This window comes from Muscardinus avellanarius (assembly GCF_963383645.1).
Source record: "Muscardinus avellanarius genome assembly, chromosome: 9".
NCBI classification, from domain to species: Eukaryota; Metazoa; Chordata; class Mammalia; order Rodentia; family Gliridae; genus Muscardinus; species Muscardinus avellanarius.
Genome location: NC_137795.1, coordinates 48,710,798 through 48,734,231, shown reverse-complemented (window position 1 = coordinate 48,734,231; position 23,434 = coordinate 48,710,798). Strand labels below are relative to the sequence as shown.

The window sequence follows — 23,434 nt, the reverse complement described above, 5'->3', positions numbered from 1 at the left end:
GACAGAAGAAAATGAGGCATAAGGTATGTAGAACATGTTTCACAAATTTGTTTGGGCAGAATGTTGCATTTATACATTTTTTGTTGTTGTTTGGAACTGGGGATTGAGCCCAGAAGAATGCTACTGCCAAGCTATACCTCTAGCCCTATTTTTTATTCTTTATTTTGAAACAGGGTCTTGCTAGGTTGTAGAAAGCCTAAGTAGCTGAGACTGCCGGCGAACCTGTGATCCTCCTTGTCTCAGCCTTCCAAATACTGGGATTACAAGTGTGTACCACCACACCCAGCTACATTTTATTTTTTTCCCCCCATAAGCATTCAATGTTTGTGTGACTCTTATTCTTGAATAAGAGAATAGCAAAATCCCTCTTCTACCGTTATAGGAATATATCCAGGGTTGGAAACCTACTCTCCTGATACAAGCCTGGATGTGGAAAGTGAGTCTGACACATTTCCGGAACCTGAATGGATAGAATAGTTTGGCCAGAAAGAAGGGGATATAAAGAAAAGTCACAGGTAATCAGGTTAAGCCAATAAATATGAGACCGGTAACAGAGTGCCTTAACTAACACACTAAAGAATTTGGATTTTAGCCAGGTGTGGTGGCACATGCCTCGGGTCCCAGTACTTGGGAGGGTGAGGCAGAAGGTTCACAGGTTCAAGCCCTAGCCTCAACAAGTTAGTAAGATCTAGTTTAAAAAACAAAACAAAAACAAAACAGAGCTGGGTGTATAGTAGAGGTAAAACATCCCTGAGTGCAGTTCTCAGCTACACACACACACACACACACACACACACACACACACACACACACAGAGAGAGAGTTTGGATCTATGTCAGTCATGTTGAAATCATTTTTAAACAATAAAATCTTTTAAAAAATTAGAAATACTTAATATACCATTATGCAAAACCAGTTAAAGGAGGTATTTTCTCAAACTGAAGCTGGTCTTCCTACATTCAGCCTCTGAGCAAAAAAATGTGAAAACTAGTGTGAGTGCTGACATGTTTTGGACAAGATGGCAAGAGGCCCTCTGGAGGCCAGGTGGAGCAGCTGAGGGAGGCAGAGCGCAGGGGCCCCCGGGCTGCCAGGTGCCTTTGGAAAGGGAGTCAGAGCAGATTCACAATTCAAGCTGCTGTGGAAGATGATGGGTACAGCTACAAAAATGGCCAAGGACAAAGGGAGCAAAAAATAATGCTACATTTAAATGTGTTTTAGGCATATGGACAACTATATACATCATGCTACAGTCAAAGGGAGAGAAAGCAGAGCCTTTTTTTTTTTTAAACCAGTATTCTTCCCTGTTTCAATGGGTGAAATAAAAGTCCTCTTGCAAAGCGTCAGAAAGCTGCCCTTTGCTCTTCTTAGAAACAATTAAAAACGTTTAAGATGTTGCCAGAAAATTCAATATGGAGAAGCGTTGAGGTCCTCAATGCCCCATTCTAGTTGAAAGAAAGTGGTATTTACATCTTAGTAACATTTTTGTCTTTCAGTGTGATAACTAGCAAGTTAAAAGTTTGCCTTTTAGGACAGTTGCCAGTAGAAATCGGTATGATTAAATGGCTTACTTCAATGCAAAGCAAATTAATTCTTAAATAAGAACTCTTGTGCTTTATAAAAATAAACCATTAAAGTGAATCTTGGTGGACAGCCGCATTGGCAGGCTGCAATAACTCTGATGTGTATTACTTGGGTTGAAAGTGAATGGCAGTGTTTGACAGAGTGCACTTGGCGAGGACCACCTCTCCCCTTCCTGTGCACTTCTGAAACTTGTGATGCAAAAGCTCCCGCCCTTTTCTGGGAACACTGAAAGCCTGACTCAGGGAGCTGCCGCTGCTGCTGCCACAGTTAAACAGCCGCCCCGTGCTTCCCTGCTGGGGCGAGCTCAGCAGAGGCCGAGATGAAGCTTCCCCGCTGGTGCTGGCTGAGCTCAGCTCTCCTGGCTGCCCTGGGCTTTTTGGTGGGGGCAAACGATGAAAGAGAAGAAATCCAAGATGAAAGAGCAAAGGACGCCTGCCCGGTGAGACTAGAAAGCCGAGGTCAGTGCAGCGAGGCCGGGGAGTGTCCCTACCAGGTGAGCCTGCCCCCGCTGACTCTTCAGCTGCCGCAGTTCAGCAGGATCGAGGAGGTGTTCAAAGAGGTGCAGAACCTCAAGGAGATCGTTAACAGTCTGAAGAAATCCTGCCAAGACTGCAAGTTGCAGGCTGATGACAACCGAGACCCGGGCAGAAATGGACTGCTGTTCCCCAGCACGGGAGCCCCTGGCGAGGCAGGGGGCCACAGAGTTCAAGAACTGGAGAGCGAGGTGAACAAGCTGTCCACTGAGCTGAAGGGGGCAAAAGACGAGATCGACCTGCTACAGGGTCGCCTGGAGAAGCTGAGCCTGCTGAATATGAACAACGTCGAAAGTTATGTTGACAGCAAAGTGGCGAATCTAACCTTTGTCCTCAACAGTCTGGACGGCAGATGTTCGTCCAAGTGTCCCAACCAAGAAGAAATCCAGTCACGGCCAGGTAGGTATAATCTTGTTTTCTTATCACTCGTTCATAATTTCATATGACAAAAAAAGTATCTGCACACATTAACCTGAGCAAATAAGTTCAATAGGTGATGGATTAAAGAAATAAGCCTTTTATTCTTTAAGGTAGTCCAGGAAAAAAAAATAGGCTCTCAAATGTGACCACACAAATGATATTAAGACCTAAATTAGAGAAATGACCATCAGCTCTCTGTATCCGTGAAATCACTTTCGATTTCAGGATCCTGTTGGCTAGTGGCAGACCTCCACGCGAGCTGAAGTGGAGAGGGAACTTCTTGGTGTTTTAGTGCCTGGGTCTCTCTCTGCGCACAAGTGTTTGAAAACAAGAGATAAGGCAATGTTGCAACTGTGCTTTGTTCACTGGAAATTAGTTTTTTTGTGGGTTGGCTGACTGCCACTTCTCTTGTAGCAACAAGTGCTCCTTCAGAGACTTTGGCAGGTGGTCTCCAGTTCATAATTTCAAATATCGAATGAAAATGGCACATTTTACGGGTGAAATCAAAGTAGCGGCATGTGTGCAAAGCTGTCTTTGAAACCTAGTGGCCTGAATATGTTGTAAAGAGAAAAGTTGGGCAAGCCACTAAGGGAGGGCACACATTCTTCTTTTACTTTAAGCTTATTTCTTTTACTGTAAGCTAAGTATTTAAGCTTAAAATAGAAAACTCACTCTTACCACCCAAATTACTTAATTAAAAATGTGTATGTTAAAGTCCTAACTGCCTACTGTGCCCATGAACTAACAGTGGCACTGGTCTCTCCGAATCCCAGCTTTCCACCTGGATTCCTGAGGCCACTGCTGCCCCTGGTCTTATTATACTTTGGTAACTCTCTCTGCACTAGGACCATGCGATATAAAGTGGAAGGGACATGGTAGTCATTGCTTTCATCTAGAACTGTACATCAGGAATATTCCACTCTCAGGAAATTTGCTGGCAAGGAGGCTTATGGTCCCAAGGACCAGTGTTGCCGACACTCCTGGCAGCCTGTATTCAGATGTACCCTGTACATTTCGATGCAGACGCTCCTGTCTTGGCTGGCATCCCTGGGTGCACTTAGATTTGATGCTACGTGGCAACGCACACTGATACGAAAAAGATGCTATTATTCACTTTTCTCCCAAATGTTTTGGAAAAATATCTGAGCATTCTGAGTTCTAATTATACATGAATAGATTTTTGTGCCTTTGAGTATTTTATATTAAACTTACTTTATCTGTCACAAGTTTTTACACAAATTATCTGGGAATAAATAGTTGCCTTTGATTCTATAAAACCCTGCTACCCGGCTACACTGACCCTCAATATAATCACCTGTCATTTCTTTCTAGAACAAAATGTGGAAAACCGGCTGAATATACCTTCCTGGATAATAAATTCAGGGTAATATTGGTATATTACTGAAAAATACATTTTTACTTGAATTTATTCATAAAGTTCTCAAAATGGAAATTTATGATGACTGCTGCATATTAGAACTTTAATGCATCAATTTTAATATATCCCATAAAACTTCCTGACAGCAGAAGCTATTAACCCATTCAGATGAAAGAAAATGGAAACTTGTTCTTCCTCTGTGTGCCTAAAATGCAGTTCTAAGACAGCTGGAATCATCTGGATTTTAGGACAGAGGAAGGCAATGGTTGAAATAAGCTTTGCTGCCAGCCAGATCTGAGTTTGTATTCCAGCTCTGCCACTTAATGCTGTGTGAAATTGGGCCTGTCACTGATCCTCTTTGGGCCTAAATATTCTCTCACCAGAAAAATATTAAAAAGTACAACTGGCAATTATACATACATCATAGGGTTGATAGGCAGATTAGGTGTGAAAAATGCTATTTGGACTTTGACAGAGTTCCTGGCACACAGAAGTAGTCATCATCAAATATTTTCTTATTATTGTTTGCTGTTGATGTTATCACCATTATTTCCAACCAAGAGTACATTAGAAAGTCTTGTCTACTTCACAGTACTGTGGTCTTGTTTTGAGGCCTTGAACATTTGCTAACCAGGTTCAGGTAAGTTTAGCAGAACAGCATTTCATTTTAACCATTAATTTTAAACTGCTTTAGTGCATATAAAGAATTCTGCCTGTGCACAGTTTTTCTTAACAGAACCTAATGCCTTTTCTTCTCCCTTCAGTTCAACATCTAATCTATAAGGACTGTTCAGACTACTACATAATAGGCAGAAGAAGCAATGAGATCTACAGAGTTACACCTGATCCCAAAAATAGCAGCTTTGAGGTGTACTGTGACATGGAGACCATGGGGGGAGGCTGGACCGTGCTACAGGCTCGTCTCGATGGAAGCACCAACTTCACCAGAACATGGCAAGACTACAAAGCAGGCTTTGGAAATCTCAGGCGAGAATTCTGGCTAGGAAATGATAAGATTCATCTTCTGACCAAGAGTAAGGAAATGGTTCTGAGAATAGATCTTGAAGACTTTAATGGTGTCAAACTATATGCCTTGTATGATCAGTTTTATGTGGCTAATGAATTTCTCAGATACCGTTTACATATTGGTAACTATAATGGCACGGCTGGAGACGCGCTGCGTTTCAGTAAACATTATGATCACGACCTGAAGTTTTTCACCACCCCAGATAGAGACAATGATCGCTATCCCTCTGGGAACTGTGGCCTCTACTATAGTTCCGGCTGGTGGTTTGATGCATGCCTTTCTGCAAACTTGAATGGCAAATATTATCACCAAAAGTACAGAGGTGTTCGTAATGGGATTTTCTGGGGCACCTGGCCTGGCATGAGTGAGGCCCAGCCTGGCGGCTACAAGTCCTCCTTCAGAGAGGCTAAAATGATGATTAGACCAAAGCACTTTAAACCCTAAATCGCTAGTACTCGTTTTTCCGGGCAGTCATTATTTAGTAGGGGACAATTCATTCGTTTAGTAGTTTTGAATATGCCGTATTTTATATTTCTTTTCTATGGCTAGAAAATTATCTCAGAGTTATAGGTTCTTATGAGAAATGGCATAAGAACCCAAAGTACACATTTAAAATACTCCTTTGTTTCTATTATGCAATGAATGCATGCAAGCAATCAAAAATATTGAGAATGATACATTAAACTTATGATTCTTTTAATTTCTATTAATTGAAAAGTTATCTATATTTGTATTACTTTCCACAATTAAACAATTGTTTATTCAGCAAGCTAGATTCTATGCAAGCAATCCTTATTTTGGCTCCAAAATAAGGCCATATGATACATTTGACAACATATCATTTTTTGTATGCTCCAGTTATTTGTGTATTTGTCACTAAAGACTGTAATCTCCATTCTGAGATAAACTTACACACCTTATGGCATTTACTTTGAGTTATGAAGAACTTACAGCATTTTAGTCCCCCCAAAAATCATAAATGTAATTAAGCTTGTTCATGTGATATTTATGAAATGTAAAAGCTGGTCTTAAAATATTGTCAAGTTTGGTAGTATGAGGTCACCTCCAAATTATTCGGAAAATAATGTAGCCTTTAAAAAACCTTGGTTTAAAATAACTCATTTATGGTTTATAACTTATTGGATATCTGATGGTAAAAACTGCTTTAACATAAAAATTATCTTCCTCTGCTGTATATACATGAGAGTTTTTAATTTAAGATTGTTCCTTACTGTGCTGGACTACTGGTAGGCCTTTTGTGGAGAGGGCCAGGAGTGGGTAGGGAAAGAAGCACTTGCTTATTCTTGGAAAGCCAATTTCATATCCAAAGTAGTATCACTGAATGATACTTATTATTGAAAGCTAAGTTTTCTAGAGTGAATAACTTTATTTATTAACAACATAAGTGCTTTGAATTATACAGAATATAGTTCACATATTATATATTTCAACCCTAATTAGTGCACTGCTTATTTTACTACTGGAAATTCAAAGATGCATGCTATTTTTTTATGTGTGTGTGTATAGTACTGGGGATTGAACCAAGGGGTATTCTAGCTCTGAGATACGCCCTCAGACCTATTTTATTTTTTTATTTGCAATCAGGGTCCCACTAAGTTGCTGAGGGCCTTGCTGAGTTGCTCACTTTCCTCAAACCTGTGATCCTTCTGTCTCAGCCTCTCAAGTACTGGGAATTACAGGCTGTGCCACCATACCTGGCTACATGTTATTTCTTTTTTAGGCCAACAAAAGTACCCAGAACTTTTATGGTTCACTGATTCTTAATGCTAAGTGTCATATATTTATAAAAATATGTTTAATTTCATCATGATAATAGATCATTCCAGAAAGAACAGCAGTATGTTCTACTGCACATTTTAAAAACACTTCAACATTTAAAGTAATTTCCTACTCTATAGGAGTCATAGCAACAAATTGGATTGTCAATTCCCAGTGCCTGTTTCTAATATATTAGAAACATTTTCAAAATATATTTATAAAGATGTATACTTAGCCATTCCTTGAAAATTATTAAGAGGACAGCTTTTTCAGGTTGTCCTGAAATATTTTTTGAATATTAAGTTATTTTAGAAAACCTTAATCAAAAAAGAAAATACTCTTAAAAATACATGAAAATATTCAAGTAAATATGACAAAAATTAAGTTATTATGAATAATAGAGAGAGATAAATGCAAGTAGAATTAAATGATGAAAATGTAAAATATAGTAGATTTGGAAGGCTGTCTAATGCTCATGTAAATGATGTAACAGATTGTGTTTGTCTCTTTTTTTCTTTTATAAAAAGACTAAGACTTTGATATTATATATTTGTTTCAGGTAAGGGCATTTTTATTTACTGTATCATTAATATATGTATTGTTTAAGTACATTTCTATGATTAAAACATGAACTTATCACAAAACATGTTCTAAAGAAAAATATATGCTCATAGGGTGCCCACTGGTTTTAATGGAAGCTTGGTATCACTTCAGGGAAATTTGGCAAATAATCATTTAACTAGGTAAATATTGTTTATGCACACTATTTTATAAGATGAAAATCTTATACTTTTATAACATGTTGCTAATAAATTTCTTAACAAAGAAATTTCTTTTTGGAATCATTTTATGTCATTCATTATAAAATATATTCTAGACTTCGAGTTTATCATGTTGATGAAAATAGATGATATCTGAGAGTCCTTTGCCTTAACATAACTATTCACTAGCATATGCTAATGTTCATAAATGAAAAAAAATATTTTAAAATGTTTTTTAGAGTTGTCTTGTTTTAATTTGGGTTGCTAATATTTTTATCTTAAAACATTTCTAAATATTGTCACTTATTGCAAATATTGGCCAAATTGAGTCCTTAGAAATATTAAATGGAGTTGATTCACCTATCACTGAGAGAGAAAAACCCCCACAAATTTTACTAATAGCAGTAATGTTCAAAATGGATTAATGACAAGCATATTCATGTAGTAAATAATGAGCTTAAATATATTAAATATTAGAAATATGTGAACAACAAGTTTTGCTGGCTTGGTTGTTAAGGTAAAAGGGACAGCTGACATCATTACAGGACACTCTTGTTTAAACTTTTCTTTCACATGTAGTTAGGGTTGTTTCATGTTTTTAAGACCTTGAAATCATATGTACTTATTCTTCAACTTGGAAACAATTATTGCATACATAACAATATATATTTACTCTTGTCTGAAAAGTATTATATTTTTACCTAATCCACACAGTATCCTCCACTCTTTGGAGACATGAATGAATACTATTTAATTAAAATAGAAGCAAATAGAGGGACATCATTATCTTATTTCCCTCTAGAATACGGTTGACGTGTTTACAATACAAGAATTTCAGTTTCCTTTGGTGTCACTCAGCTCCATCTCCTCTTTTTCCACCATCAGTGTTTGCTGATCTGGTTCATCCATTATTGCCCCAGGATAAAGCAATCTCTTACTAATAGTAGCCTGAACCTCCAGTTTCAATCTATTCTGCTTCATCCTCCATTACCACTGTCAGAGGGATTACTGAGAAATGACTCTGATATCATACTGCCCTGCTTAACTTTCAACAAGCCCTCACTTCCTATAAAATCCAGCAAATGAGCTCCTCCTTGAACTGATTTCTGTGACCCTTTCAGCAGCATTTCCTGCCATTTCTCACTCATGTCAGACTGAACGCCTTGTGTTCAAACCAGGTTCTCAGGTTTTTATTACCTTGCATACCCCATTCCCTTGGTTAAGATAGAATGTCATCCTCAGTCCCCACTGGGCTTTGTCTCATGACCTGTGGTTAAGAGCAGGGACTCGGAAGCCAGACCCTGATTTCGGCTCCACCATCGGCAAGCTGGGCCATCATGTCACTTACATCTCATTTCCGTTATTATTATTGTTCCTTCAATTATAAAATAGGGACAGCAGAACCTACTCGATAGACTCACTGGGAAGATTAAATGAGATAGCACACATAAAGCACCTTGATTTACAAATGTTTCTTATCATTATGATCATCATTATCCTAAATAGTTTTCTGCACTGTCTTCCCTGATATTGGGTATGTGCATGCCTTCTTTGGTCCTATAGTATCCTATATATTCTTTATCTATTTATTATTAAATAATGGTCTAGGTGCTACCCTGAAATCAACAGATTTGAATAAGGGCCAAAAAAATTTGAAACAGGAGTATTGTTACTCAGTGGTTAATAATATGCTGCCATTGACAAAGAGCCATAAAGGAACTAGAGTTAAAACTGAGAACAGAGTAGGTACTGTCAGATCTGAGGATTTGAGAGCTGTAATACAGGTGTTAGCCAATTTAAACCAGAGGAACTCTGACAAGACAGAATTATATAAACTATAAAATTAGTATATGACGGTGGAAAGCTTTTAGCAGGAGTCCTGAGAATGTGCCCTCTGGGGTACATGCCACAGGAAGGTGTTTGGCTATACTAGGCTGAACAGTGATTTTTCTACTTGACTGAGTTCCTAAAGAAAAGGCAATGTTTTTCATACTACTTACAGTTTATTGTAATTTTTAATTGGAATTCAATCATACAAAAATTCACGATTTTTTAAAGTACAGATTAAAGATTCCTTTGCAAACTACCTTCCATTCCAGTCTCCCTCTCCCCAGCGGTAACATGCTGAGGTGGCTGAATCCCAACTCCAATTTTATCCTGTGCACCTGCCAAGTTGCAACATCTACTGATTCATCACTTTGCCAGGTTTCTTTTGTTTATTGGTTGGAAAGAGCTAGAAATGAGGGGAAATGTGTGCCCTTGGAGAGCACACATTGTGAGATTCAGGAGGACCCTGAATCTCACAATGTGACTGAACGTCCCTTATTACTTGAAGTGGGGCTTGCCCAGCTTTTCTGAGGCTATTTTATCTTGCTGAGACACTGTTTCTTTCTTGCCTGAGGGAATGATCTTAATTTTCCTCTAGGTTCTTTTATCCCACTCATCAGAGTCTGCAGATCTGTAATCAGGGCATGCCCTGATATCAACTATAAAGTCAAATTAGAAAGGAAAACTTTGCCCAGCCTTGCCAGTTTATATCAGCAAAGGTTAGGAAGACATGTGCAGACAGATTTTGAGGTTGCTTGTCTAAGGAAGGAGAAATAAAATTTTAGATGCCACTGAATTTATTGATGGGAATGCATACAGCATATATTATGAATTTAACAGGCTAGATTGAGCAGATGTGTTTGGTTCTAATAATTTGCTCGCTTAGTTAACACAAACCTAGATTGGATAGCAGTTCATGTTAACTAGAGCTAGAAGGACAGATGTTTTAAAACTCAAAGACTTAGGGAAATAGGAAACCTTGGGGCCGAATTATCTTTAATTCATTCAACAACGATTTATCGAGTATACACTATGTGCCAGAAAGATTTCTAGGAAACTAGAGTTATACAAGTGACCAACACAGATACAATCCTATATTCTCAGTTCATTATCAGAGAAGACAAGTAAATATATGATATATATGGTGAAAAATGAAGCAGGATAAGAGAATGTGAGAGGAGGGTGCAATTTAATATAGAGTGGTCAGGGGAGAGGTGACACGAACAGAGAACTAAAGAAGGGAAACAACACGCCAGGCAGATATCGGTGAGGTGTGTGTTCCAAGTCAGGGAGCAAAATGCTCAGAGTCTAGAATCTGGAGAGCAGTTGGCATGTTTAGCGTCTGCGATGAGATCAGTGTGTGAAAGCAGAAAATCTGGGGCAGTGGGAGTGCAGGAGATAAGATCAGAGAGCTTAGGGGGTTGCAGATGAACAAGGGATGGGGTTTGAGGTCATCTAGGCCTTGTGATCCACAGTAAGGCTTTGCCTTCTACTCTGAGGAGGTAAGAGTTAGGAAGGTTTTGAGCAGGGGAGAGACACCATCTCATCCAGTTTTTAAAGGATCGCTCTTGTTGCTGAGGAGGGACAAAGACTGGAGCAAGAACCCCAGTTTGAGAGTGTTCACAAGAATTATTTATCCCCAGTGGTACTGAGATTGAATTCAGGGGTGGTCTACCTCCAAGCTAGACCTTTTTAATTTTTGTTATGAAACAGGGTCTTACTAGGTTGTTGAGGCAGGTCTCGAACCTGAAATCCTCACATCTCAGCCTCCCAAGTACTGGGATTACAGGTGTGCACCACCATTCCCCACTCTACTTTCACAATAATCTTAGTGAGCGATGAGGAAAGCATGCAATACAGTGATCACAGTTAAGCGCATCTATTTCGAAGGCATAGCTGACAATGTTTGCCGCTTAAAAGTCAGTGGCAAATAAAGAAAATTAGAGGTGTTAAAGAAAACCACAAGGTTTCTGCCTGAGCAACTTTTGAAAGATGGAGCTGTTGTTCACTGAAAAAAAGGCTGTCCAAAGAGAGAGCCTATCTGGAAAGCGTGCAAGGAGCGGGGTGGAGTGAGGTGATGGCTGGAGTCACAAATTTTGAACATTGTAAGTTCAAATCCCTGTAAGATATCCAAGTTGCTATAGGTATTTGATATTAGTCTGAAGTTCAAGGAGAGTATCTAGGATTCAGAAATACATTTATGAGTTGCTAGATTATAGATGGTAACAAATCCATGAGACTAGAAAAAATAACCTAGTAAATAAATGCACGTGAGACAAACACTTTTCCAGAAGAAGCCCTGAGACGAGCCGGCCTTGCAGAGGTTGGGATGAGGAGGAACCAGCATCCTTCTGCCCCATGACTCTGTCAGTTGAAAATCCCAGGGATGCCTTTTTGTGGAAAGGGCAAATATTTATTCGTACTGGAACAGACACTTTATCTGAACTGTTTTAGATTTGGATTGGCTTTTTCTTGTTTCTGCTAGAAATGCTTTTTGGCTGAATTACTGGGTGTCCTATAAGCCATTATGGTATTCCACAAGAGGATAACACAAATGCTGCTTTTGATTTAATGGGCCATGTCACGATAAAAAGATAAGGCAATAACGCATTGACACCTGGGTGCTGCCTCTTCTGGGGATACAACCGTGTGAGGTAGGGGTATTGTTGTGCAGAATATGGACATATGCACACAGCAGAAGAAATATGAACTAGGCCACATGGCAAAACAAAATGCCTTCTCATTTGTTAACAGCATCTGTCCAGGTTGAAGGGCCATTTATCGTCATTTAAAATCATTAGAGTACTAGTCTGCCATGGTTATAAATCTTTAGGTAAGCAAAGATTGGTTTTACTCTTTCTCTTTATGGTAGAGACACCAATGACCTTCAATTTGTTTTTTTTTCCACAAAGATTTTCTAAAAGCTCTCCAAGGTTGAAGTATCTTAAATCTTATATTTCTAATAGTTGTTTTTTTTTTTTGGTGGTACTGGGGATGGAACCCAGAGTCCTTCTACTTCCGGGCTACACTCCCAGACCTATTTTATATTTTTTATTTGGAAACAGGGTCTCACTAAGTTGCTGAGAGCCTCACTAAGTAGCTGAGGCTGGCTTCGAACCTGTGCGATCCTCCTGTCTCAGCCTCCCAAGTGCTGGGATTACAAGCGTGCGCCACAACACCCGGCTCTAATAGTTTTTAAAGTGTTCACACTGGGATGGCCATAAATAAACTTGACTGGCAATTTTTTTGCTAAAAGTTCCAGCCACAGGTAGAAATGAATGTTACTCTGTGCATATATGGGTATGTTTCCCCTCATTGATATATATATATATATATATATATATATATATATATACATACACACACACACGTATATGTATATGTATAAATGTGTATATGTGTTCATATGTACATATGCATATACATATATGTGAAAATGTATATGTACATGCATACACATGACACACATACATATATTATGTGCATGCTTATATGTATTTGCTATAATATAGAAAGGAAAACTGCCTATAAAAATATGCAACTCTTACATGTATTCAAAAGTTAATACAAAAAAAATCACCAAACATTAAGTCCTGGGGATAAACAAAAATTACAACCATGATCTAACCAACTGGGGTCAACATCTTCAGAGTCATAGCACAGTTTCTTTAAAAAAAAATCTGTATTGTTTGTTGGGCATGGTGGCACATGCTTGTAATCCCCACGCTTGGGAGGAGGAGACAAGAGGATCGCACAGGTTTGAAGCCAGCCTCGCTGGCTTAAGAGACCCTGTTTCCAAATAAAAATATAAAAAATAGATGTCTGGGAGTGTAGCCCAGAGGTAGAAGGGCTTCCAGAAACCCCAGTACCACACCAAAAAAATCTGTATTATTTTATTAATCATTCAAAGAGGAAATCTATACTATATCCCTAAGAATACACTCTTTAGATAGTAATCACATTTAAAAATAAACACTTAAACTGGGTGTGGCAGCGCACACTTGTAATCCCCACGCTTGGGAGGCAGAGACAGGAGGATGGCGCTGGTTCGAAGCCAACCTTCCTGGCTTAAGAGACCCTGTTTCCAAATAAAAATATAAAATAGGTCTGGGCGTGTGCCCTGGAGGTAGAAGGGCTTCCAGGAACCCCGGTGCCAAAAATAAATAAATAAACACTTCAGCTATTTTTGTCTTAGTCCTTCAATATATATGTATTTGTCATTTGGATAGAATAATTATCATTTGCCTAGTGTGTGCAAAGATAGAATGGTGCTACATGCTTAAAATATTTTAAATAAGACTTTCAAAATAGTTCTAACCTTTCAAAATCTGGCTTTAATTTCTAGTATTTAAAATATTGAGTAGAATGTTACTGCGTATAGTGAGTAAGGACTTATTACAAAGGCCTTTTATGTAGTGCGGTATTTGTGAGAACAATAGTGTCTGAAACCTTTCTCAATGTTTAATTCTTGAAACCTGGCTTTCACATTTTCTCCAAGATTCAAATTATTCATGCTAAGGTTGTAAAAATTTATCAAAAATGGGCCCAGAAAATCATTTGCTTATACTTATTTTCCATTCAGTAATGGTACTATTTTTAATGCATCTACCTTATTTTTTAGAATCTGAAAGTTTAGATTCAAGAGCCTGTTTAATTCTTGCTTCTATACACTAATAATAAGCAGCTGTCACTTGCTGAGTGCCAGCTCTGCACTGGACACTTCCTGGGGGCATGTCCGGTGTTACGCTGCTTGTTGCAGTAAGGACACAGGGCTTCGCATTCTCCAAAAGTCTTTCCTGTGGGGCTAAGAGGGACTGGGGTCTCAGTTATCTACACACTGTTTATCAATTGTGGAACATTATCCACTGACAGCTTTCCTGACATTCTTGGTGGATTTCTCATCAGACAGGCAACTCTGCCATGGATAAAGTCACACACAGTTAAACCGCAGTTTAATCCCTCCTCTGACTTCCTCGATGGATCGCTTAAAGTGGGAAATGGTTCCAATTAGATCTCAGTTTAAAGGTGGAACATTTCTTTTGGTACCTTATCAAAACAATTATATAACTTTTTGACAGGAGATTTTAAAAAATTAATATACTTTCAAGGGTGTTAATGTCTTTACTTAACCTAGTGGTTAAAAATTATCTTCTGGCACCTAAGTCAAAAATTATACCAACTCTGATAGAAAAGGTAAACAAGTGTTGCAGCCCTCCAAACACTGTCCTGCTCTATGGTTACGGGCAGAATCCGCTGCTGAACAGATTCTGCTCAAGCACAAGACGCCGAGTTCTTTGGAAGCTGGAAGACGTGTCAATGCCAAAGTTCTTATTTTCATTTGTTAGATAAAATAATTCTTTAAAAATGTATCACTTGCAAATGAATGGGGTTCGTGGTGATTAAGTTTCTAGCCTACAACTGGATGGACTTTTTAACCTGTGGAAGCCCACACTCTTAGAAACCCAGGGATGACCTATCGTGGGTAATTACGGAAACTGGACAGGAAAGATATTTTCCTGTGAATACAAGGCTGATTTTTAACATGCTGAGTTGCTAGCAGAGAGGTTTTCAAATTGTGTCCCCAGTGACCCTAAGGTTCTGCAGACATTTCAGGGATTCCAAAGAAAGCAGGGTTGGGAGAGGCTGGGATGTGAGAAATACCGTCCAATTGGAGGAGGTCTGCTTTTCTGTATTTTGGAGGTCTGTCTTTAATTTCACTTTTTTCCCAAATATTTGATAATCATTACTTCCCTACCACATATACCTTTGGGGGCTCAGCTAACAACATAAAACTGGAATAGATGTATGATGGTTCTAATTTCAAACATTTAAATGCTGAGAGCTTAGGCTGACTCGATGTGAAATATACTTTCAGAAACTTTGAAGAAATTTCTCCTTTTAAAGTTTGCTTTTTAAAATAATGATTATTTTAGTGGAGTGCTTTGCTACTTACTACATATATGTACCCTTCTGAACATCCTGGCATTGCTATATGCAAGAGTCTGATAGGAACATCAAGAGTAGCATCACACCCTGTCTCAAAGTTCCTAAAGCTACTTTAGATTAACTTTAAAAACAGAAGCTGCTGGTGGTACAGACCTATAATCCCAGTACCTGGGAGGCTGAGACAGGAGGATTGCAGGTTCACAACCAGCCTTAGCAAACTTAACAAGACTCTTAAGCAACCTAGCAAAATCCGGTTTCAAAACAACAACAACAACAAAAAAGGGTTGGGGATATTGTAAGAGGTAGAATGCCCCTGGGTGACATCCCCAAGTACAAAATGGAGCCAGGCACGGTGGCGCACACTTGTAATCCCAGTGTTTGGGAGGCTGAGACAGGAGGATCTGGGTCCGCGGACAGCTTCAGCTACTTAGTGAGGCACTTTGCAACTCAGTAAGACCCTATCTCAAACTAAAGAATAAAAAATAGGGCTGGGGCATAGCTTGGAGGCAGAATGCCCCTGGGTTCCAACCCCAGTACTGAAAAAAAAAAAAAAAAAACAGCAAAAGAGGAAAGATCGGTGAAATCAGGTAAGCGCATCACTCCATGAAAGGTTACAGAAGCAAAAGTGACCATGTTTTGTCAGAAGGTGAAATGCTTTGAGGAAAAGGTGGGATTCCAGATGTTCTCGAAGATGGTGAGTAAGATTCTGAAGAACAGAAATGGGGAAAGCACTGGAACCAGAAGGAATATAATCACAGTGTAAGTTGGCTGGAGCATGGGAAAGAAAGGAATGGCAGATGAGGCCACAGAGGGATCTGACCTGGTGTCGTCGGGAGGTGACACAATGTTTATGGTAAGGCAGGGAAAACTCAAAGCTGAGTACCCACAGCCTTCCCCTGCCACCAGCTGGTTCCTCAGGCCTGCCCAGCCCTATGCTGGGACCTGTGAGGTGACAGCTGGATACTGGGCGGGAAGGAAATGGAAGACTGTTTTACAAAACAATGAAATGGCCAAAGATATCAAGGAGATGGGTGGAGGTAGAAAGAAAAACCCAGCCTGAGGGTGGGAAGGCAAGTTTCTGGAGAAGTTTTTAGAAGGGAATAGGGAGCTGTGGAAGAGTTGTCACTTTTAGGACATTTTTTTTTTCTTTTTTTTCCTGGTACTGGAGATTGAGCCCAGAAACATTCTACTTCCAAGTTACAGGTCTGCACCACCACGCTGGGCTTTTAGGAGAGTTTGCTGCTGGACATCATGGAACTCATGCTTCCATTTCTGGAAGGAAATCTCAGCAGAACCCTGTTGCTTTCTGAGTCTTTCTGGAGGAAGATCTGTGGTGTCTTTAGGCTTTGCTGAGCCAGGTTTCCGACAAAGGTGAAAAAGTTTCAGAGGGCCTCACTAAGTAGCTGAGGCTGGCCATGACCCTGTGATTCTCCTGTCTCAGCCTTCCAACTACTGAGATTATAAACATGTGCCTTTCCAAAAGATGTGTCCAGAGCAGAGGTTTCCCTTCAGGGAGCATGGGGGCGGGGCTGATGAGAGAGTAGAGGTGAAGGGAGAGAACAGAGGGCCTTCATCTTGTATCCTTCACCACATCCAAATCCATTATACACATATGTGTATAAAACATCCTACTGGAAAAGTGATAAAAGTGACTCAAGAAAGGGATGAGGACATTATGCTAAGGGAGATTAGTCATTTGCAAAAAGTAAGGAAGTCGATGCTTTCCCTAATATGTGAAAGCTAGGGTGAATGGGGTCATAGGAGGAACTCCAGGCGAAAAAGGAGATCCTATAGAGGAGCAAATAAGGCAACCTAACTGTGGGGATGGGAGGGGGGAGAAGGAGACTCTTTAAAGCACACGAGGTTATTTATTCATATCATAGGCAACCACTAAGCCAAGCATGAGAGTGAGGGATGGGGAGGGAGTGGGGTGAGGACTGGGTGGGTGCTGGCTGGGTGATGTGTGCATTTATGTCTACACAAGTGTTTTGCTTCATTATGATGTATAAATACAATGCACCAATACAAAAATTTTTAAAAAAGAAAGGATGAAACTACCACAGTAGGCAGAGATGCAGCCCTGAAGGATCTTGTGCTGAAATGGGTACTGCTAGCATAAAGCAAGATTCAGGCAGAAGGTTGTGCAGCTAGTACATGCAGGGCTGGAGCTAAGAGTCATCTTCAGTGAACTACTCCCTCGCCTCCATTGATCAGAGATGACTTACCCTCCCAAACTGGGAAGACTGACGTTCTTTGGAGCCTGTCCATTCCGAATTATAGACTTTACAGACAAAAATTCCCATCTTAATTTGAGGTTTAATGTCAGGTAATTCTTGTGACCCTCATCTCATGTTCCTGATGCCACCCTGGTGTTCCTGTTTGCCTCTGCCTGGGCACATATGGCTGAGATATGAAAAGGACTTTGCCTCAGGAGATAGTGGGTTGGCACCGGGATCTAAGCGTGGTGCCGGCATCTCCTTTGCATCTCCCCTTGCACCGGCACGTATACTGGATGGAACAAAGGTTAAAATATGACTCAAACCATCCAGGCATTGGAGAAAGACACAGGAAACAAATTTAGTCTTTTATTTACTTATTTATTTATTTTGAAACAGGGTCTCACTGAGTTGCGAAGGGCCTCGCTAAGTAGCTGAGACTGTCCGCAAACCATGATCCTCTAGTCTCTGCCTCCTGAATGCCAGGATTACAAGCGTGTGCCACCATGACCGACTTAGGAAACAGATTTATAATCTCAAAGTAACAAAGGTCCTTGAAAGTATGACACAAAAATCTAGAAGCATAAATAAAAGATCAATAAATTCAAGTGCATTATTAAGCAATAAACTTATACATAGGGCAGAAACACTGTAGGCAAACTCAAGAAATCCAATAAATGACAGAAAGCAATGCCTATTATATACACAGGCTCATTTTCTAAATGTATGAAGAGTTCCTATGAATCCATAAGAAAACAAAACCACCCAATTGAAAAATGGAAAAAAGAATGTGAAGAGAATTCACAAAAGTGAAAGGACAAATAAGTCTTTGTATTAATCACCTTTCTGGCATCCACAAAGTTGATACTTTAACACTGGCCCTACACACCTTGCTCTGGAAAACCTCATCCAATTATATGCCTGAGTCACCTGGCCTTCTGCTTCCTGCCTCCCTCATCTACCCCACCCCAGTCCTCTTCCCAGGTGTATTTTCAAATGCAAGCCAACTAATCAAGAGCCTGCACCCCCACTGGCCCTAAGTACCCCAGTGCCAGGTATTAGATAACCAAGGGCTATACTTATGCCCCAGAACCCACTGAGATGATGCAAACTGGCCAGCCCAACCTGCTTAGCCTATCTCGCCTGGCCCTTAGCTCAACACCACAATCAAGTCCCTTGTCCCTCTGCCTTCTGATCTACTCCAGTACTTCCCCATGTGACATCCCTCCTTTTGGAAACTGTAATAAAGAGTCATTTCAATAGCAATTGTCACCTGACCTGTTGGTCTTTTTATACCTCAAATGAACTATTAATGTTTTTGGTTCTTGTTTTTGTACTAGGGATTGAACCCAGGGTCATTCTACTTCTGAGTTACATCCCTACTCTTTCTATTTTTTTGCTTTGAAACAGGGTCTTGCTAAATTGCTGAGCGTCTTATGAAGTTGTGGAGGCTGGCCGTGAACCTGTAATATTCCTGTCTCAGCCTCCCAAATACTGGGATTACAGGTGTGTGTCTGGTTACTATTAATGTATTTTAAAACAGTCTTAAATATATAAATTACTCCACTGATTTTAAGATAAATACAAAAGCTACAATAAAGGGAAAAATTTTCCCCCCTATCAGAGTGACAAATGTCAAAATGTTAGTTGGCACCCAGTGCTGGTTATGAATGAACAACCATTTATGATGGTAATGAAATTGTTGCAACCCCCATGGAGGGTGCCTTGGTAATAAACATTTTAAATACACAAACCCATAATCCAGCAATTCCACTTCTGTGTGGATATATGTACATGCATACTGAAAGAAGAATCTTAAAGAGGTTCTTGGGAAAGTGAAGGGCATATGTTCTCATATGTGGAAGTTAGAGAGTAATCAGGATACAAGAGGGACTTCAGATAATGGAGGGAAAACTCCAGTAAAGTGAAGGAGATGGTCTGACAAGGGTATGAGTAGGAAGAGGGAGGATTAATGAAGGAATCACTTCCATTGACATTGTATACATATGTGAGACTACCAATGTCAACTTCAATATTATATAAGGGAAGAGGGGAAATTATGAGGGAGCTGGAGTAATGCCCGCCAAGCGCTGTGTGCATGTATGTCTCTGTCACTATGAATTACGCCCTGGGTTCCATCCCCAGTACCACCAAAAAAAAAAAAAAGGCTGTGAAGCTGAGTGTGATGGTACACATCTGTAATCCCAATACTTGGGAGGCTGAGACAGGAGGATTGCAGATTCGTGGACAGCCTTAGAAACTTAGTGATACCCTGGTTTCAAAATAAAAAATAAGGCTGGGGGTATAGCTCAGGGCTCCTGGGTTTAATCCCCAAAGCCACTTACATAAAAGAAACATACAAGTTTGATTTCTAAAATATTTAATGAAATTATTATAATGGTAGCTAAAAAGTCAGTGTAAATAAAGTGACTGAAAAATATATAGAGATAAACACATGCTTGCATTACGTCAGTTAGGAAATAAAAACAGAAGAGGAAGATAAGCCACAGAGATGGGGGCAGTTGGCCATTGTCACCTTTTCCTCTTTCCTACCCCTGGATCTGGCATATTGTAGATGCTCAGTAGAGATTTTTCAGGATTAACCCTAATGTTCAATGTTCTTCTGATTCCCACATCACAAATCATAGCCTGTTAGACCACTTTTTGGACCACATCTTAGATTCCTGGCCAGAACTGATCTTCACAGCATCCTGAGGTGCTGAGAGTAGGGCTGCCCTTACAAGGCCTTCTTTTCTTCTGACCTGCATTGTTTACAGCACACCATTTTCCTGTTTAAACTTAGGGATATTAATCTGTTTTGCCAAGTGGAATATAGCCTGTATTCTTATAATCCTAAATGTTTAATCTTTTTAAACAGGTATGAGCCATGTGGATACATAAATGTTTAAGTACCTGTCCCAAGGTCTTCTCCCACACGGGGAAGGATTTTAAATTCCTAGCCCCCAATCAGAATTAAAGCAACAACTGTAAATAAAATAAAAACAAACCCCAAATCCCAAACAAATAAACAAAAACCTGCACAAGGATAGCAGTATCTGTCCGTACTGTTTAATAAACTCAGTCTGTTTAAAGTCTCTTGACAGCTATAGCCAGGCGTGGTGGCGCACGCTTGTAATCCCCGCGCTTGGGAGGCTGAGACAGGAGGATATCACAGGTTCGAAGCCATCCTCAGCTACTTAGTGAGGCTCTCGGCAACTTAGTGAGACCCTGTTTCCAAATAAAATGTAAAATAGGTCTGGGAGTATAGCCCGGAGGTAGAAGAAACCCCTGGGTTCCACCCCCAGTACCAAAAAAAAAAAGTCTCTTGACAGCTAAAAGTCCTGAAAATCATTCTGACGAAGTGAAAATATGCCAAGCTAACAATAGTAAGATTTACATAAGGATTTTAAAAGGAATTTAGTTTATTTAAAAAATACAACCTCTAAGTACAAGCATTAATGAGGTGTGATAACTAAGAATAGGATAACAAATGAGAAATATGTGACAAAGTCACACATTCATCTTCATTTTTCATTTTGATGTAAAGTTATTTTAAAAGTCAATTTGTGAAATCCTAAAATAGTAGTGTTTAAACGTGTGACTGTTAAGTGAGCAATGCCAGGCTGTGTGTGTGAGGTTAAGAGACAAAAGACTGGCCTTCCTTCTTGGTTCTGCTGAAATGTGCAACCCAGGAGAAGTCTAAATCTTTCAGAACATTTAAGATAGAAATGAGGTCTCAAGATTGCTATTCTTTAAAGAATCATTAGAAAAACTAAATTACATATTTAAAATTACTTTGACTGAGAGCTCCTTAAAGGTAGGAATCTTTTCATCTTTATAATCAATTACCTAAGGTACCAGAGAAATGGAAAATGTCTTAATTCCTTGATATACATTTTAAGTTTCATTAGGGATTATCTCAAGAAACTCACCAGTAACCCTATAGAAAGTCCAACCTAGAAAATGTAGTATAAAAAAGCACCAATATTCTCAGCAATTATTATTATTACTATTTTTATTGTTGTTATTTTGGTTCTGGGGATAGAACCCAGAGGCATTCTACCCCTGGGCTATACTCCCAGCCCTACCTTATTATTTTGAAACGAGGTTTTTGGCACACACCTATAATCCCAGTACTTGGGAGGCTGAGACAGGAAAGATCAGATTCAAAGCTAGCCTCAGCAACTCGGTAAAAACCTCAGCAACTTAGATCCTCCTTCAAAATAAAAAGTGAAACAGGCTGGGTATATTGCTGAGATAGAGAATGCTTCCTGGTATAAAAACATTTTAAGTATCTTTTGAATATAGAAATATATCAGGAAAAAAAGTAATTTTAAAGTGTGGATACAAGCCGGGCGTGGTGGTGCACGCTTGTAATCCCCGCGCTTGGGAGGCTGAGACAGGAGGTTCGAAGCCAGCCTCAGCTACTTAGTGAGGCTCTCAGCAACTTAGTGAGACCCTGTTTCCAAATAAAATATAAAATAGGGCTGGGAGTATAGCCCGGAGGTAGAAAGCCTCTGGGTTCCACCACCAAAAATAAAAAATAAAAATAAAATAAAATAAAGTGTGGATACAAGACAGGTGTGGCGGCACATGCCTGTAATCCCAGGATTTGGGAGGCCGAGACAGGAGGATCACAGGTTCAAGGACCGGCTCGGCAATATAGTGAGACCCTCTTCAACCTCGTGAGAACTTGTCTCAAAATAAGAAAGTAAAATGAGGCTGTGGGTGTAGCTTGGAGACAGACCAGTCACCGCAATTTAGCAAGATTCTCAGCAACCTAGTGAGAGCCTATTTCAAAGAAAAACTAAGGGGGAGGGTCACTGTAGATAAAGTTTGGAGGTATAATGTCTCTGGGTTCAATCCTTAATACCATACCAAAGAAAGTGTGGGAAACAGTGGCAGTATCTTTTGATACAGTGATAGGCTGCTATTAAATACACAGGAGTAGGAAGTTACAGTCATTTCAGAAGGTGGTTTGAAAACTTATCAAGCCCCTACTATATCTTTCCCAGCCAGCTAAAATCCACATACTAGACATTCCCTCAGACTTTTGAATTCTGACACTTATGGTACCATCATTTAGCCAATTTCCTATGTCAGAATTCCAAACATCAATTTAGACGCCCTAGCCACTCAGACACCAAGTCCAGAGTTTTGTGCTTCCTTAATCTTTCTCCTAAAAGTAATCATTCCTTTTCTCCGTGGACCCTTAGTTCATCCTCTCTCCACTACTTCTCTTGGTGCTAGAGGGTGGGAGTTGAGGAGAGGCCAAGTCAGGAGATACTGACAAGAGACAGCGGACGGAACACAGGAGGGGAGTTAGGTTTGGTAAAAGAAATGCTCTGAGCATGCTCACTTTGAGGTACCTTGGGGTCTGAAGATATTTCAAGTATGCGCATACATGGGTGTGAGCAAAGTTCAAGGATAAACAGAGATAGAGTGGAATCTATGGATAAGGATGAAATATCCTCTTCCATGCCTTACTGCCTTCAGTCTTTCTGAATCATCCCATTCCATGGTGATCGATCCTGCGTTTCAATTTTAATAAAACTGTTTTTGCATCTTCCAGGCTCATAATCATATTGCCTTTTGTTGATATTTGACATTTCAAGCCTCTTGTTCACAAAGCTTTAAAGAATGGGAGAATAGGACCTTTCATATGCTTTATGTCCATGAATATTACAGTATCCAGCACTATCCAGCACACAAAAGGGGCTCAAGACAAAGGAGAGGCTGACATGATAAATTTGAGTAGCTTAATAATTACAGCAATAAACATCTCTTAGCCACTCATAGCGGCAAACACCTGAATCTCAGTACTTGCGAGGCTGAGACAGGAGGATCGCAGGTTCGAGGCCAGCCTCAGCAACTTAGCAAGACCCTCAGTAACCCAAGACCTTGTTTTAAAGTAAGAAAATAAAATAGGGCAGGTGTTGCTCAGAGATAAAAGGCCACTGTTCCAA

The 23,434-nt window shown here is 39.8% G+C and overlaps 2 protein-coding genes across 2 annotated transcripts in view; one reads left to right on the top strand and one right to left on the bottom strand.

The window, feature by feature from the left end:
- The window catches only part of CCDC146 (coiled-coil domain containing 146), a gene marked incomplete at both ends in the record, with an annotated part of 131,363 nt that overhangs the window by 97,079 nt on the left and 10,850 nt on the right, over nucleotides 1-23,434 (bottom strand). The window lies entirely within an intron of this gene.
- Nucleotides 1,901-5,383, top strand: FGL2 (fibrinogen like 2; the record flags this gene model as incomplete). Its single annotated transcript, XM_080701052.1, has 2 exons — nucleotides 1,901-2,513; nucleotides 4,677-5,383. 2 exons carry the CDS (start codon nucleotides 1,901-1,903, stop codon nucleotides 5,381-5,383), a joined length of 1,320 nt encoding a protein of 439 aa, XP_080557178.1.